This window comes from Carassius carassius, chromosome 1 (assembly GCF_963082965.1).
Source record: "Carassius carassius chromosome 1, fCarCar2.1, whole genome shotgun sequence".
Lineage (NCBI taxonomy): Eukaryota > Metazoa > Chordata > Actinopteri > Cypriniformes > Cyprinidae > Carassius > Carassius carassius.
In genome coordinates this window covers 21,530,729-21,549,593 of record NC_081755.1, presented here as the reverse complement: position 1 = coordinate 21,549,593, position 18,865 = coordinate 21,530,729, and the positions used below count along the sequence as shown (strand labels likewise).

Here is an 18,865-nt window from a genome sequence, read left to right as displayed (position 1 = left end):
GTTTTCTCACATCAGGTTATTACACACGGAAAACTAAATGATAATTAACAAATAATTGTAACACTTTGCAATAAGGTTCGATTAGTTAATTTAAGCTGATTTATTAACGTGTTATTTAAAGTACTACCTAAATAATGTACTTCGAGCGTTCACTTGAAAAATATAAACAGCCCCCAAACTAAATTCCTTTGCTAAAGAATTATAATGTTATTATATTATTACACTGTATAATTTATACAAGTATATTTTTGTTTGGCATCCGTTTGTTTGACACTGGAGCGTAGTTTGAGTGTTGACGTCATATTTGCGCGACACGGGCATGAACACATGCACCATGCGTGTAAAATAAAGGGGTATATGAAGTAATACTTATGCTTTTAATAAATACTGTATTGTTCGCGAGAAGTTGAAAACATCGTGGGTAGACATGGCTGGAAACACGCTGCCGTTTAAATCAAAGTAAGTGGAGTTTTCTTCTATTCTGACTCTTCTCCGTGAGAAAGATTCTTTGAAATGTGTAGATCTTATATAGTTACGATCAATGTTAACTACCTTATTTGACAACAAGTTAATGATCATCTCGTCTGTTTGTATAGTTATGCAGTGTCCAGCAAAATAGAACCGTTCTATAAGGGAGGTAAAGTGCAGGTAAGTTCATAATTTAGTAACGTTAATTGAAAATCATATCATTAGTCCCTGAATTACAGCTGTTATTTTACTCCTTTTGTTTCCCCATCCAGATAAGTCATGATGAGCAGTACATATTTTGCACATGTGGTCCAAGAGTCAACATTTTACAGATCAACACAGGAAAAATTATCCATAGCATCGAGCAGGTCAGTGTCTTACAGTTTTGATTCATATGTGTGTTTCTTCAACTATGGACAGCAAATCACTCCCTTAAAACCCCTTTCTGTTTATTTAGTTTGTCTAAAAACAATTAACATACCCGTCACAGTAGGACTTTGTCTTTTTCAATAAATGAACAAATAAAATTGTGACATATTACAGTTATTTATGAATTTTTTGAATTTCCTCCATTTTTTCCTTCCATAAAACGACTTCTTTTTAGACTAGTGGAAAGAAAACATCTGAAATACAATTTTAGGTGTTTATTTGATTAAACTTTGTCTATTTGCATCAGCAGATTTATGAAATAAAAGGCCATTTAAGTAGAGCTGTAATCGGGCCTTAAAAGTTAGGCCCGACAGGACCCGAGCCCGACAGGTTTCGGCCCAAGCCCGACAAGTACATTTTGATTGACAGCTTTTTTAAAGCCCGAACCCGTTTACAGCCCAACATTATTTAAATGTGCGCACGCACACCGCTCTTTTGCCTTTTGTCAATAATGAGTCATTTATACATGTTTTTTTACATAATTTATTCATAACTTACGTAGACTAGACCACTTGGAAGTTGGAATAAAGAAATAAAATAAGTTCTCTGTGACATCATAACATCTCAGCATTCTAGACATAGGCTCATTTAGCCTATAAATAGACCAACGCACCAATAAAAACGAGTCATTTTTAACAAATTAAATTAAGATAAATTTTTAATTAAGATGGGTATTTGGCAAAAACGAAATTAAGATAAAGGCTCCGCCGGATTTGCTTCGCCACTAGCAGCTGACATTTAATAAAAGAATAATGCCAACATTAGCGTAAATACTCTGTCCACATTATGCATTTAAGACTCAATTAATATTTAGTTAGAATTTGAAAAACCTTTAGGCTAAGCCTACATGTTTTTGTGGAGGAATATGATTGAATCCACTGTAAATGTCTTCAGCGCGTTCCTGCGCTCACTGATGGTGCGTCATTATTCACTCATTATTCTCGTTATAAACATTGTCAAAACATTTCCACACCTCAGACTTTGCTTTAGTTGCTGGTGCAACCAAAACGTAATCGCCAGAGGCAAGCCTCCGTTACACCTACTCAGCATTCATTTTCGCATCTTTCTCGCGCTAATCGAAAGACATCACATGACCGCTCGTTTACCTCGCAAACCGGAGCGCAAGCCCGAGCCCGCGTAAGATGATATAAATTAAGCCCGAACCAGACCGGACCCATCGGGTCCGGGCAAAGATCTTCAGCTCTACATTTAAGTGCAATTTTTTATAACTATGTTACTAATAGTGTAGTTTTACACATGGTGGATTTTTTCTTTTTTTTTATTATTATATTTTTTTATGGCTGACAAAAAGAGATCAAATCCCCAAATCTCCTCCATAAAGACTGGTTTGAACTTTGAACCAAGCTTTATCAAATGATCAGATTTCCAAATCTATGCAAACAAGTGAATTAAGTAGAAATGGCCTCACTTATTGTATATTAAAACATATAATTTCAGGAAAAGTGTTGTACAAAAGGGTTATCTTCTTGTATTGTGATTTAATAAACAGGGGAAGATATGGTGAAATCCATCAGTTAAACATTTTACCATATTCACCTTTAGTTTCTTGCTTTAAATGTACTAATATTTCTATATTGCGTTTTGGTCTGAGATAAGGTTAAAACCTTTTGATTAAGTGTAAGTATTAAGCTTTATTTGTGAACTTTATGTAAAACAAAAATAACAGAGGTTAACTATTTAGTTAAAAATAAATAAATAAATAAAATCAACCCCTGGGATACAAAAGTGCCTAAAACCGAAGAAGCGCTCCTATCTGAAACATGACATGATTCAGTCGCCTGTATTTCTCTCGTTTCTTTCTCTGAGCAGGATGATCAAGAGGACATCACCTCGTTCTCTCTCAGTCCTGATGATGAGGTGAGGCCGGCTTCGTTTGCCTGTCTGCTGCTTCAGCATGACTCCAGACTGAGGGTGTTTCTGCTGTTCCTCTGCAGGTGCTGGTGACCGCCAGCAGGGCTCTGCTCCTGAAGCAGTGGGACTGGAAGCAGGAGAAGTGCACTCGGTCGTGGAGGGCCATCCATAATGTGCCGGTGGCCAGCATGACCTTCGACTGCACCTCCACCCTGCTGGCTACAGGTCAGACTCTAGATCAGCAGATCTCTGATGCAATGACTAACGCTAAACAACTGTTTTAGTGTCAGACATATCTCAGTAAGGCGAAATGTATGTCTTTATATATATTGATTCTTTTTCTCAGCTGTATCTTTGTGAAAAAGGACACTTTATAATACTTTACAAAGAGCACTTATTATGGAAATCATATATTTTAAAAACACGTATTGTATAAATGCAACTTAATGTAAAGTTTTAGACAATTAAATATTAAAATATTTGTAAAATGCAAGTAAATGCAATTTGCTGAACTTCAGAGTGTTTTTTTGGCCCATTTAAGTAGGACTTTTTTTTATACGTACTTCTGTTTTCTTTTAAATCGGTTTTAAAGTGTACTGCTGAATGTACAGACTAGCATTTATGATCAATTAAAATGTGCTTTAATCTAATTTCTATTGAAGTTATGTATTTGAATGTATTTGTAATGACACTTTTGTTACGACAAAGTGCAATTTAGTAAATATATTAACTACTGTATATATGTGACCCTGCACCACAAAACCGGTCTCTGGGCAATATTTGTAGCAGTAGCCAAAAATACATTGTATGGGTGAAAATTATCGATTTTTCTTTTATGCCAAAAATCATTAGGATAATAAGTAAAAATCATGTTCCTTGAAGATATTTTTTAAATTTACTGTAAATATATCAAAACTTCATTTTTGATTAGTAATATGCATTGCTAAGAACTTCATTTGGACAAGTTTAAAGGTGATTTTCTCAATATATAGATTTTTGTTCTTGCACCCTCAGATTTTCAAACAGTTGTATATCGGCCAAATATTGTCCTACCATAACAAACCATACATCAACGGAAAGCTTTTCAGATAATGATGTATAAATCTCAGTTTCGAAAAACTGACCCTTATGACTGTTTTTGTGGTCCAGGGTCACAAATGTTATATCGAATACACTCAGTCTCCAGTTAAAATGATCAAGTATTTTGCATGTACTTCTTCAATGCAGGGCAAAAGATTATGGAAACAAAGTGATTTTAAGTCAAACTTTCAATTCAACATTATTACAAAGTGCACTTAAAAGTATATTAAGAAATTTGAAAGTGTCTTGTTAAGTGCACTTAAATGGCTTTTTTATTTCATTAGTATTATATAATCTGTAATTACATTTGTTTTAATTGCTGTTCAGATTAGTGCACATTCAATACGAATAAGCCTGCTTCTCTTTCACAATGATTTGTTGTTGCGCTCATAGGTGGTTGTGATGGCACCATCAAGCTGTGGGATGTTGTGAAGCAGTACTGCACACACAATCTGAAAGGATCCTCTGGTGTTGTACAGTAAGTACTGAAAAAAAAACCATCCAAGTTCTGCTTTCAGTTCGTCTCTCAGTTTGTAAAAGTGGCCCAGCTGGTTGATATGCCATCTGTAAGAGCTGTAACATCTCTCTTCCAGTTTAGTTGAGTTTCATCCAGACATCAGCAGACTGCAGCTCTTCTCTTCTTCTGTGGACTGTGGGATCCGGATCTGGGACCTGCGGACCAGCCGGTGTATCTGTGTTTTGGAGAGCCACTACAGTGCCGTCACATCGCTGGCCTTCTCTCCTGATGGCCAAACTCTAATTAGGTAAAAACAGCAGGAAAAAAAATGTTTTTTCTCCTTGTAAAAGTCCATTTTAACAGAGCTGTCTTCATTTTCAGTTCTGGCCGAGACAAAATCTGCTCGGTTTGGGATCTGAAGAAGGCGGCCGTTAAGAGGACTGTTCCCGTCTATGAGGTCAGACTGTGACTGTGACCCATGAGCTGTGCAGTAACTATCATCTGTGTTTCATATCTGAACAAGCAGATTAGTCTGGAAATACAGCCTTGTTATTTCACATGGAGTTCTCTTATTTGTGGGTGCTCAGGCTGTGGAAGGTGTTGTTCCTCTCCCTGGGGAGAGCGATTACTCTCAGATGGGTGTGAAGGGCGAGGGCTTACACTTTGTCACGGCTGGCAGTAAAGGTAAACCAGTTTAATATAAAATGCTATAATGTAAACTCATAAAAGCATGGACCCATCAGGTGTAACAACCCATTGTTGGGGGAGTAACAGTATAATTTCTGTACTATATTATATTCATATTTATTATGTGCTTTTGTCATTTTTTTTGTATATATTATTCTGTTTAATTTGTTTTTAATGTTTCAGTTTTAGTTTTTCAATTAAATATAAATAAATAAAATCCATTAACTTGTTTATTTAAGCTAGTTACCAAAGCAGGATTTCATTTTTTAATTTTAGTTTAAGTTGAAGGTATTCATGTAATATTTATCTATACTTTTTTGTGAAATGTATGTCTATTTTTTGTTTCATAGACTTTCATTGTTTAAGATTCAGTTTAATTCTCTATAATAACTAGGACGTGTGCAAATTATAATTTTTTTTTTGGACAAACCACCTCAACTCACAGCCCCCCCAAAAAAGGTACAAAATATTAGTACAATATTGTTTTTTGACCCACGTTAATTTGTATTTATATTGGATAGTTATTTTTTTATGCACATTTCCCATATTTTTTACATTTAGACATTTGCCATCATCTAATGCTCTCTTAAACCCAATCTTTAAAAACACGATTCATTTATTAAAACTGTTAAATGTAAATCTCAAATGATCTTTTCATAATGTACGTAACATTGCAATGCCTAAATTCACATGTAGCATTGAAAATGCTTAATTTAAAGTATTAATTGCTGCATGTAGTTTAAAAGCTTTTTGGGTGTTGTTTTAAAAAACTAAATACCAATGTTTGGATCAATGATTCGGCCAATGGTTTTGAAATAAACAATTCTTATAAAAAAAAAAAAAAAAAAAATGATTTTGTCAAAATAAATAATACAACAATGCATACAAACCCATAAAAAACATCTATTTCAAAGTATGATCTTTTAAATATGTGCATTTTGGTTATTTGTAGTTTTTTTTTTTTTTTTTTTTTTTTATCATTCATGAAATTTAAAACTGATTTTGGTGCTGTTTGGTGGCTCTTTGCGCCGCATGTGTTGAATACTGTCTGCGTGGCCCTGACTGTTTCGCTGTTTTGCGCAGGTGTTCTTCGAGTGTGGGACTCCAGCTCGGCACGCTGTGTGTTCACTCAGACGCTGCCTGATGCTCCGGCTCTCAACACAGAGGAGGCCGATTTAGACCCGCGCAGTCTGATGCATCTTCTGCCCATGCCACGGTCCAACAGACTGGTCACTGTCACCGCAGAGCACAACATCCTCATCTATCAGATGCCCGCTCTCACTGTACAGCAGCAGGTGAGCCTTACAGTCCCACTCTAGATGCATCCTGAACTTCATATGTATCAGAACCTGGAGCCACTGGGCTTGTTTTTCTCTTCTTATGAAGTTTGTCGGCTACAATGATGATATCCTGGACGTGAAGTTCCTGGGGAAGGATGACACACATCTAGTGGTGGCCACTAACAGCTCTCAGCTGAAGGTGTTTGAGCTGGCCACTAACAGCTGTCAGATCCTGTATGGACACACAGGTGAGCGAGCCACTAGAGGGAGGCAGCTCTGTGCACATGTGACGCTTAATACATACTGCAGTATATACTGTGTGCTTGTAATTCAAATATCCTGCAGAGAAACCTACAGCAGATTGAGTTAAGTTTGGCTGTAATGAAAACACAGTTTTTATGCAGGAAACTCTAATCAAAGACCATTAGAAAACATGCTTGACTCAAGTCGTGACTCAAAACTAGATACCAAGGCAACACTTCTTATATTAATTTAGTTTAACCTGATGTACTAAAATAACTAAAATAATTAATTTATTATTATATTAATTAAAGCTGTTATTAAAAAAATTGCTAACATTTTTAAAGATAGAATATATAAAATAACTAATTTTAAAAATATAAAATAATTAATTTAAAATGTTAAATAAATAATTAATTTAACATATTAATACAACGTAGGATCTAAAATATCACTTGATTTAAAACAAAAAAGATGAACGCTTGTTACTGTGACAGTGAAAAGATTGGACTAAAATATTAATTTTTTTCACATATTTGTTCTTCAATAAGATTTATTAAAAAAAGTAGTGTTGTTATTGTTAACTAAAACAATAAAGTATAATTTTGTGCAAGTAAAACAAACTAAAATTAAATAAAATATAAATATTAAATGAAAAAAAAAATGAAAAGACTAATAAATAATAATAAAATGTCAAATGATTTTGTTAACAGTAAAACAGAATGTGTATTTAGAAAAAATACTGAAATACATAGCATAAGAAACTTACTAAAACTAATTGAAATTATATAAATATAATGATATCTGTATTAAAAATACAGCAAAACGATTTTTTTTTACATAGGCTTTGGTTTGCACATTGTTTTGAGGAAACGCTCAGGCAGGAAGAAATATAAATAGTATTCTTTATAAGCCTTATAGCTGTGTTTTTGGTGCTTCTTTTATTGTGTTTTTGATTTCATAAATGAAAGAACCATTGTCAAAGCCATTTTTATTTGCAGCCCTACATCCCAGGCAGGTAAAACGCATTAGTTTTCTCCCTAAGGTCCTGTAGAAAAACAACTGTCTGTAAAAGTTTAAAAAGGGAATGTCAGGCTGGATTCCACTTCTGTCATCGGTCTGCCTTGCTGACATTGTCCTCTGACAATCTCCTCTTATCATCTGTCGGCAGATACCATCTTATCAGTCGATGTCTTTCGGAAAGGTTCCATGTTTGCAAGCTGTGCAAAGGTGATTCTTTCACTTTTTTTTTGCACGCCATTCAAAACATCAGCCTCTGAATGTAGAGCTTGCCCACATTTGGAAAGATGAGGTTTATGTATTGTTTTGTCCAGGACAAGTCCCTGCGGCTGTGGAAGATGGACCTGAATAGTGGCCGAGTGCACTGCGTGGCCCAGGGCAGCGGGCACTCCAACGCCGTGGGCTCCGTCGCCTGCTCCAGGTCTGATCGACGGTAGAAATAGCAGTTAGACAAGCAATAGAAGTTAAGCACCTGCAGTGTGTGATCATACTTTAGCCCTGTCCTCAAACTCTTAGAAAAGTCCCTGTTTCCTGAATGATTGATACACTTTCTGCTAAACTGATAACACGGTCACATTTAGATCAGTAACTGACATTCCTGATCATAAGAACCTATTCTAATATAGTTCACGAAGCTATGGAGCACATTCCGGCAAATTAACAACACATTTGGTTTTATAATGGTTTGCTGGTTTGTAAAGTTACTTAATCACTTTGTCACTTTATATTATGTGAACTTAAAAACTGCTCACTAAAGCACAACTTTTCCCTCGTCCTGTACCAGTGTTATTTTAGCATTGAGATCCTGATATGAATTAGATGTTTTTGAACTGATTTATTTCAATAAATGTTTACGTGTATTATACAAATATACAAAATAAACACGAATAATTCCACCAATAAAAATGGGAAACATGGTGACTAACAGTAGCGTGAAACCTGTTAACTCGTAACACAATGAGCCTGTTGCTGTACGCAGGTTAAAGAAAGTGTTCCTGGTGTCGGGCAGTCAGGACTGTACTATGAAGGTGTGGGATCTGCCTGACCCTCTTCCTGACGTGGGATGTGAACCGTTCTTGATGACGGCACGACTCACAGAGAAAGCTCACGACAAGGTGGGTCTTTACCCCTGTCACGTACGAAGCGTTCAACGAAACTGACAGATGGAAACATGTTTATCTGGTTGCAGACATAGTTTTGACGGCAGAAACCATGCTCTTGAGCACATTCTGTTGCTTTAGTTTTTCAGTCTTCCATTGTCTTTGACGTTTTTTTGTGTGTCCATTGCGTCAAAACAGTGTTTATGAATATATGTAAGCATAATTCATCTTTTGCGGATAGCTAGACCTAAACAGTTTTGTCCAGTGTTGTGAAAGATGTTAGAGTACAGTTAAGCTTTTTAAAAAAATCTGTCTGTCTCTCTCTCTGTGTGTGTGTGTGTGTGAGTTGGTAAGATTTGTTCAATGCTTTTGAAAAAACGTGACTTGTGCTCAGCATGGCTGCAATTATTTGATCAAAAATATAGTGAAACCGTAATAATATTGTGAAAAAGTATTACAATTTACAACCCGAATTCCGGAAAAGTTGGGACGTTTTTTTAAATTTTAATAAAATGAAAACTAAAAGACTTTCAAATCACATGAGCCAATATTTTATTCACAATAGAACATAGATAACATAGCAAATGTTTAAACTGAGAAAGTTTACAATTTTATGCACAAAATGAGCTCATTTCAATTTTGATTTCTGCTACAGGTCTCAAAATAGTTGGGACGGGGCATGTTTACCATGGTGTAGCATCTCCTTTTCTTTTCAAAACAGTTTGAAGACGTCTGGGCATTGAGGCTATGAGTTGCTAAAGTTTTGCTGATGGAATTTGGTCCCATTCTTGCCTTATATAGATTTCCAGCTGCTGAAGAGCTCGTGGTCGTCTTTGACGTATTTTTCGTTTAATGATGCGCCGAATGTTCTCTATAGGTGAAAGATCTGGACTGCAGGCAGGCCAGGTTAGCACCCGGACTCTTCTACGACGAAGCCATGCTGTTGTTATAGCTGCAGTATGTGGTTTTGCATTGTCCTGCTGAAATAAACAAGGCCTTCCCTGAAATAGACGTTGTTTGGAGGGAAGCATATGTTGCTCTAAAACCTTTATATACCTTTCAGCATTCACAGAGCCTTCCAAAACATGCAAGCTGCCCATACCGTATGCACTTATGCACCCCCATACCATCAGAGATGCTGGCTTTTGAACTGAACGCTGATAACATGCTGGAAGGTCTCCCTCCTCTTTAGCCCGGAGGACACGGCGTCCGTGATTTCCAACAAGAATGTCAAATTTGGACTCGTCTGACCATAAAACACTATTCCACTTTGAAATAGTCCATTTTAAATGAGCCTTGGCCCACAGGACACAACGGCGCTTCTGGACCATGTTCACATATGGCTTCCTTTTTGCATGATAGAGCTTTAGTTGGCATCTGCTGATGGCACGGCGGATTGTGTTTACCGACAGTGGTTTCTGAAAGTATTCCTGGGCCCATTTAGTAATGTCATTGACACAATCATGCCGATGAGTGATGCAGTGTCGTCTGAGAGCCCGAAGACCACGGGCATCCAATAAAGGTCTCCGGCCTTGTCCCTTACGCACAGAGATTTCTCCAGTTTCTCTGAATCTTTTGATGATGTTATGCACTGTAGATGATGAGATTTGCAAAGCCTTTGCAATTTGACGTTGAGGAACATTGTTTTTAAAGTTTTCCACAATTTTTTTACGCAGTCTTTCACAGATTGGAGAGCCTCTGCCCATCTTTACTTCTGAGAGACTCTGCTTCTCTAAGACAAAGCTTTTATAGCTAATCATGTTACAGACCTGATATCAATTAACTTAATTTATCACTAGATGTTCTCCCAGCTGAATCTTTTCAAAACTGCTTGCTTTTTTAGCCATTTGTTGCCCCCGTGCCAACTTTTTTGAGACCTGTAGCAGGCATTAAATTTTAAATGAGCTAATTAAGTGGATAAAAGTGTAAAATTTCTCAGTTTAAACATTTGCTACGTTATCTATGTTCTATTGTGAATAAAATATTGGCTCATGTGATTTGAAATTCCTTTAGTTTTCATTTTATTAAAATTTAAAAAACGTCCCAACTTTTCCGGAATTCGGGTTGTAAAATAACTGCTTTCTTTTTAATGTATTTTAAAATGTAATTTATTCCTGTGATGCAAAGGTGAATTTTCAGCAGCATTTCTCCAGTCTTCAGCATCACTTAATCCTTCAGACATCAGTCTAATATGCTGACCCCCCCCCCCCCCAAATAATTTATTTGAAATAGAATTCTTTATAAACGTGTCAAAGTGTGTCAAAGAAATCCTTTCTTTAAACAAAATAATAATAAAACCTTTCTAAAATGAATCATACTTCTCAATGTTTAGGCGAATGCGTTTGATTATTACCTCAGTCCGAACATCCAATACAGTATTACAAACATTGTCACTGTATTGTAGTATTTTATAGTGGAACACAAATTAAGTTATGTTACTAGTGTCACTATTTCTAATCCATCACCCCCCAGTTTTCCTTAAATGTCATTTTATTTTGCTTCTGTTGCCCGTCTCTTCCTCGAACATTCCTGCAGGATGTGAACAGCGTGACCATCTCTCCCAATGACAAGCTGCTGGCCTCTGGCTCTCAGGATCGCACGGCTAAACTCTGGTCACTGGCAGACATGAGTCTGTTAGGCGTCTTCAGAGGTCATAGTCGAGGTATTTGGTGTGTTCAGTTCTCTCCTGTGGACCAGGTCCTGGCCACTGCTTCAGCGGACGGCTGCATCAAATTCTGGAGCATTCAGGACTTCAGCTGCCTCAAGGTGAGTTACACGTATATGTTTAAAGAGCTGTTTAGATAACTTTGATATATGAATTCTAGAGAGTATTTGGTCACACATTGTTTAAGGTCCAATTCTCGCCACTAACAAACCATTAACTATGACTTTTGCCTTAATAAACTCCTAATTTGTTAAGTTTAGGATAAGGGATGGAGAAAATGTGCTTTATAACTACTAATAAACCACCACTATGTGGAGCATAGTCTTGCTTATAAGCAAATAATTAAAGGGTTAGTTCACCCAGATAGCAAAACTATGTCATTAATAACTCACCCTCATGTCGTTCCTCCGTTTATCTTCAGAACACAGTTTAAGATATTTTAGATTTAGTCCGAGAGCTCTCAGTCCCTCCATTGAAGCTGTGTGTACGGTATACTGTCCATGTCCAGAAATGTAAGAAAAACATCATCAAAGTAGTCCATGTGACATCAGAGGGTCGGTTAGAATTTTTTGAAGCATCGAAAATACATTTTGGTCTTAAAAATAGCAAAAAAACGACGACTTTATTCAGCATTGAAGGCCTCCTGAAGCGACTTGATGCATTTCTGTGAGAAAAATATCCATATTTAAAACTTCATAACCGTTATCTCTAGCTCCAGTGGATGATGTAGGCACAGCATAAGCTCCGGTGAGAATATGTTAGTCTCGCGAGAACCACGTTTTGTTTACAGCGAAAGAAAACCAGTCTACTCTTGGCTTATATCAAAATCATTTGACATTCTTCTTTACAAATACTCATTTTGTACTACTTCTAATTTGTGAATTAGGGGTTTTGTTTTGTTTTCTCCTCCGTGCTTCCTCGTTCGTCACTTTTCACTGGAGTTTCTGCTCATCCTTCATCCTGCGTCATCCGCTGGAACGCTACTCTCTCCTGAACACTTAGCGGAACACATTTAGCGGAAGCTAGAGATTACATTTTAAAGTTTTAAATATGGATATTATTCTTACACAAACACATCGGTTCACTTCATAAGGCCTTTATTAACACCTCAGAGCTGTGTGGAGCACTTTTTATAATGGATGGATGCACTTTTTTAACTCCAGTCACTGCCATTATAAAGCTTGGAAGAGCGGTTAAATAAATCGTAAATAATTTGTATTCATCTAAAAGAAGAAGGTCATATACACCAAGGATGGCTGGAGGGTGAGCAAATCATTGGGGTGAACTATCGCTTTAACATTGCCATTCTGTTCATACCGTTAAATATTACATTCACATCATTTCTGTGTTTTATCTCTGCAGACGTTTGAGGGACATGATGCCTCTGTGCTAAAGGTCATATTTGTCAGTCGAGGAACTCAACTAGTGTCTAGGTTGGTTATCTATTTCCTTACATTTTTTTACAGCGGTTAAATCAGTTCATATTGCCTGTGTTCATCAATGTAAACTTTCACTTTTATTTTAATGAGAAATGTTTGCAGTCTTTCGTCAGTTGAGCTTGAGGTTCATAGTCTGCAGCTTTGCCCTAGTGACCCGGCTCTGTTTCTCTGTCATTCTTCAGTGGTTCTGATGGACTTGTGAAGTTGTGGACCATAAAAACAAACGAGTGTGTGAAAACATTTGATGCTCACCAGGACAAAGTGTGGGCTCTGCATGGCAGCAGCAAAGACGAGCTGATGGTGACGGGATCAGCCGACTCCACCGTCACACTGTGGAAGGTATCCCACCTGAGCAGTGGGCTAAAACACAGGAGTGTGAAATGAAACAAAGCAAAGTGCAAACACAAAGTGTTTTGTGCTGCATGGTTTGCATGTGTGATGCATGCAATCATTGATGATTCTCCTACCAAGACAAAAGGACCATTATTTACCCTGTGGCACTCTTCATTATAATAATCTTTCTTTCTTTCTGCTGTGCAAATTGCATGCAATAAAGCCAACAACACTCACACACATGTAGGCAATGTTTATGATTCAGATGTTTTCTGATTAACTCTCATAAAAAGTACATATTTTTTGGGCCAAGTAGGTCAGCAGGTTAATAACAGATGTTTTACTGCCAGTGCATTACAGCATGAATCGGTGATAAATCCATGCTGAATACATATGCATACATGATTTAATGCTGCCTTTAGGCATTCATTCTAGTCCTAATTACATTGATAGATGTGAATTTGAAAAATGTGTGCTAGTGCTTACAATACCAGTCTGTGTAACATAACCATTTAATTATTTATATACATATTCATTGGTTATGGTTGCTGGGTGTTTGTTTCCATTTCTCACTGTCTTTCTCTTTTGGTTAGGACGTGACTGAAGTGGAGCTGGCAGAGGAGCAGGCCAAACAAGAAGACCAAGTCCTTAAGTATGTCACTGCCCGCATTGTTTTATGTAACTAACAAATGCAGTCAGCCGTGTAAATGTGATTGAAGACTGACAAGGCTACGTGTCAAAACATTTTAGCAAGCTAAGCAAAACTCCTTCACCTCATTTTGTCTTCAAAAGCTGTCATCTCGACATTTTTTCTTAAATCCTTAAAGCAATTTAGTTTTACTTGATCTGATTACATCTATGCTAGTCTTTAAAGATCATAGATCAAACATAAACATGATAACTGATTGAATTCTGGACTTGTTATGGTCATAATTCTAATGTTAAAGGCATAGTTCACCCAAAAATGAAATTTCTGTCATCATTTACTCACTGTCATGTAGTTCCAAAGCCATTAGACTTTCATTCATCTTCAAAACACAAATGAAGATATGTTTGATGAAATGCCACACCAACACAATGTTTGTCTTGAGGTGTTGCAATCCTAATGAATGGACCTATTCAAAGTGTTCATAAAGACAGATCCATTTGAATTGAGAAGTTCATGTTTTATTATATATATATATATATATATATATATATATATATATATATATATATATATATATATATATATATATATATATATATATATATATATATATATATATATATATATATATATATATATATATATATATATATATATATATATATATATATATACACACACTAAATGTAGATTTTTGGGTGAACTATCCTTTTTTTTTATACAAACCTTTATGAATTTATCCAGAACATAATTTGTTACAAACATGTAGTTTGAGTGTTTGTGAATTTTTTTGTGTGTCTTTATAGGCAGCAGGAACTGTCAAATTTACTTCATGAGAAGAAGTATCTGAAGGCTCTGGGAATCGCTATCTCTCTGGATCAGCCGCACACTGCATTACGAGTTATCCGAGGTACTTTTTCTTTCATTTCTCTGCATAAATGAGTCAGAAAGCTTGCTTTACTTTCCAACCTCATTTATTTTAAGTGGGCACTTTGATTCATTGTTAGATATAAAATCAGGTAGAACCACATTTTTATACTCCATTGATGTTTACTCACCTGCAATTTGAGCAATCTTTTGTTTAGTTTTTTTTTTTTTTGTTTGGACAGAATTATTTTTAGAATAAAAGCGAATGAGCTTTAGTTCTTGAATGTCGTAATGCAAATTCTGGCTAATTTCCGATGGTGGCTTCCGATTGTGTAAGATGATGTTTGGTGAATAATTTATTTCTTGTTGTCTTGTATTAGAATTTGATTTTTTTTAACCACAGTCATTTGTTGACACTCCTTCAGAAATTCCAGCGCAGCTCTTTTGGCTGAACTGGCCAGACCTCAAAAAATTCCAAATCCATATTTTGTCACTATTTGTCATGAGATGAAGCAATCCTAATGAATAGACCTATTCATAGTGTTAAAAATCCTGTTTTTGCTCTGAATACATAATCTATGAATTCATACATTATATATTATCCAAATATAATCATCTTGCTTATTTTTTATATACTCTGATGTACTCTGACAGAAAATATACTGTGAACACACACAAACAAAATTGTGGTCAAAAGTTTATTTAAGCCTTGTAGAATCTACAAAAGTTAATTATTTTACCAAAATCAGAAAGATCATTATGCACAATGCATGTAAATATTTTTTTTCTTCTGTTCTTTCTTTAATAAGATATTTACTCAAGCATATGTAAACATTTGAACAGGTTTATTTTTGAGGACTGTATGTAAATGTTTTTTTGATATCTTATGTTCTAAATAAAAAATATCATGCATTTTTTTATGACTCATCTCATTTTGATAAGATTATGCAAGGGGTATGTAAACTTTTGACCACAACCGTATACAAATGAATGTGATAAATAGTATATTATGAATGATTTATATATGAATCATCCTTTAGTTTGTGCATTTCATATCCATCAATGATAATTATATACGTAAAAAAAAATTCAGAGATACTATATTTTATTCATAAAGGGATTACATACTATATACTCACACATTTATTTTGTGCGCCCTATTTTTGAGTTTGCTTTGATTGCCTCTGTCCCTTATATAACAGTTCTTGCAGTGTCTGCTTTTATTTTAATTCAGAAATAATGAGTAAAATGTTAGTTAAGATTATCTATAGTAAATTTGTTAATACTATACAAGTTCATATACAAAAAATAAATAAAAAATTTGGTAACTTATTTCAAAAAGTGAAACTTTCATATATTCTAGATTCATTAAATGGACAGTAAAACATTTTAGAAGTTTTTTTATTTCATTTCATTTTGATGATAAGAGCTTACAGCTCATCAAAGTCAAAAATTCAGTATCTCAAAATATTAGAATATTAACATTTGAATTACATTTCATTAAGTGACCATCCCTACAGTATAAAGCGTATCTCCTGCTGACTTAGCAGTGGTCCAGAAGACAATCCACAAAGTCACAGAAGGTCATTACTGAAAGGGCTGGCTGTTCACAGAGTGCTGTATCAAAGCATATTAAAGGCAAAGTTGACTGGAAGGAAGAAAATGGATATGTAAAGGTGCACAAGCAACAGGGATGACCGCAAACTTGAGAAAACTGTCAAGTAAAGCTGATTCAAACACTTGAGAGAGCTTCACAAGGAGTGGACTAAAGCCAAAGTCAGTGCATCAAGAGTCACCACACTCAGACGTCTTCAGGAAAAGAGCTACCAAGCCACTTCTGAAACAAATATCTCATCAGAAGCTGTTGCTCAGTGGTCCAAAGTCCTCTTTTCAGATGAAATTAAATTTAGCATTTCATTTGGAAATCAAAGTTTTTTTGAAGTCCAGTGTGAAGTTTTATTTATTTATTTTTTTTGATTGATCTTAGGAAATATTCTAATATTATGAGATACTGGATTTTTGACCTTTAATGAGCTGTAAACTCTAATCATCAAAATTAAAACAAAAACCACTTCTGAAATGTTTTACTTTACATGTAATGAATGTCAACTGAAAACATTAATATTATAAAAAAAACAAAAAAAAAACAAAAACAAATAACCAAATGAATCATGATGATGCTATTTAATCCTCAACAGAAATTCGTCAGCAGGAGGATGGGGTACAGGAGCTAGAGAAGACCCTCCTGAAGCTCCGTCAGGATCAGAAAGGTAGTCTTCATGTGTTGGTATGCTGCGTTAGTTCACCAGGTTCATCTTATTTGTGTGACTGTGATGTGTTTCGTGTTCAGAGTCGGTGTTGCGATACTCTGTGGTGTGGAACACTAATTCACGCAGCTGTCTGGACGCCCAGGCCGTCCTGCAGGTGCTGCTCACACACCTGAGCCCAGAGGAAATCCTGCAGTATCAGGGCACTCGTACCCATCTCGAGGGCCTCATACCATACACAGGTGGGTTCCAAATCAGTTCACCCATGATAAACAGAACAAATTGGTCTTTTTGAAGGTGAACATCTGCATAAACAAACATTTAGAGTTTCTAGCAATTGCATTGAAAATAGCAATATAAATATGATTGTTTCTCATTGGTAGAGAGACACATGCAGCGGATTGGTCGTCTCCTGCAGGCTTCAATGTTTCTGGATTACATGTGGCAGAAAATGCGTATTACAGGTGGTAAAGACAGGTAAAAAAAAAACAAGTTCCCAAAACTTCCTGGTTGTGTATTTGTTGACAGTTCTGTAGAATTACACGAGTCACCCCTTAATTACAATCTTTCAGGAAGTGGGTTTAAATAAATACAGTGCCCCCAGATTTGCTTTTAACAAAAGTTAAACATTTCCTTCACCGTTTAAACTTTAAAGATTCACTCAGTAAAGATCTTATTGACTCAGTCGAAAGTCTTGTGCAAACTGCATATTTTTGAACATAAATACTTTTATCCAGTAAAGATGAATTAAATTGCTCAAAACTGAACATAGAGGCATTTATAATGTTACTAAAGTTGTCCGTTTCAATAAATGCGGTTCCATTCATCAAATGAACCTGAAAAACATTATAGCACTATTTCCACAAAAATATGAAGCAGCACAACTGTTTTCAACATTGATAATAAGAAGAAATATTTCTTGAGCAGCAAATCATCACATTAGAATGATTTCTGAAGGATCATGTGACACATAGTTTAACATATAGTAAAACTGAAATAATAACTTTTTGTATATTAATATTTTAATGTAATGCAGTTTTTATGTGCATTCTTTTAAAAAACTCTTTGCTTTCCTTGCCGTTCATTTGAAAGTTTGTTCATTAAATCTACTCTTGGTCTGCTGGCTTTCTCTAGTGGGAACTTGGATGATGATGAAGAGATGGACACCAGTCCTCAATCCATCTTCATCGTAGACAAGCAACCGATGGACACGGCAGACATCTGGCAGGCATCTCTGCAGCAACAACAAGATGAAGAGGATGATCTGGAGGATCCCGAAAAAAGAGAGGTGCTTCTTGATGAAGATGAGAGCATCAGCACATCTAAGTGCGCTCATGTGAATGGAGTGAAACTGAACGGTGTGAACCGTGTGGAAGATGGAGGTCAAGTGTCCAGTGAGGAGAGTGATGACGAAGATGATGTTGTGGAAATTACCACAAAGTCCCTTCCTATGGATTCAGACCCCTCCAAAACAGCAGATATAAGGTGATTGGCTACTCTAGATGTCAATCATGAATTTTTTTTATCCAGTACTGTTGAATTAATGAACTACTTAAGATCTTTCAGAACTTTCAAATTCACCAACACGGCATCGCTTTTTTCTCAAACAGGGGTTTCCTGTTTGTATAACCACATCAATTGCAAAATACCATTTTGATGATGTTTGAAATAATGTTTTTTTATGTAGTTGTTTTGCCATTCTTCAAAATAATCTATTAGATAAGAAAAACAAATTGCATTCACATCGAAGTGTTGGAAGTAACGTGCATCTTGGAAGAATATTCCCAGTTGAATATGTTTGAAAAGGAAAAATTGTTTATAGTAATGCTTTTGCAATTATCTGGAAGTCAATGGGCAACATTTATTAATAGGAATAAACATGAAAATTCAACCACTAAAAGGATGATTTAATGTAAGCATCTTTACATATCAAGTGCAATACATTTTAGTGAATGGGGTATGTTTTAAACTAACAAACAAAAGTGTTCTCTTTCTATATGAGATTTTCCTAT

At 35.7% G+C, this 18,865-nt stretch overlaps 1 protein-coding gene across 1 annotated transcript; it reads left to right on the top strand.

The window, feature by feature from the left end:
• The first annotated feature begins 288 nt into the window (after positions 1-288).
• LOC132141480 (transducin beta-like protein 3) lies at positions 289-18,769 on the top strand. Its single transcript, XM_059551020.1, has 23 exons — positions 289-459; positions 597-648; positions 741-836; positions 2,728-2,775; positions 2,853-2,994; positions 4,243-4,327; positions 4,443-4,613; positions 4,688-4,763; positions 4,894-4,990; positions 6,077-6,288; positions 6,380-6,521; positions 7,685-7,743; positions 7,848-7,954; positions 8,513-8,648; positions 11,169-11,399; positions 12,661-12,731; positions 12,920-13,076; positions 13,664-13,722; positions 14,526-14,629; positions 16,785-16,856; positions 16,937-17,095; positions 17,237-17,330; positions 17,988-18,769. The coding sequence occupies exons 1-23, from the start codon at positions 428-430 to the stop codon at positions 18,340-18,342; spliced, it is 2,757 nt and encodes a 918-aa protein (XP_059407003.1). The 5' UTR covers positions 289-427; the 3' UTR covers positions 18,343-18,769.
• Positions 18,770-18,865: the final 96 nt, after the last annotated feature.

Excerpts from the sequence above, each read along its gene's own strand:
- LOC132141480 (XM_059551020.1), top strand. The coding sequence starts at position 428 with ATGGCTGGAAACACGCTGCCGTTTAAATCAAA. Across the intron at positions 2,776-2,852 it reads CTCTCAGTCCTGATGATGAG|GTGCTGGTGACCGCCAGCAG; the intron begins GTGAGGCCGGCT and ends GTTCCTCTGCAG. Across the intron at positions 14,630-16,784 it reads TGCATTACGAGTTATCCGAG|AAATTCGTCAGCAGGAGGAT; the intron begins GTACTTTTTCTT and ends AATCCTCAACAG.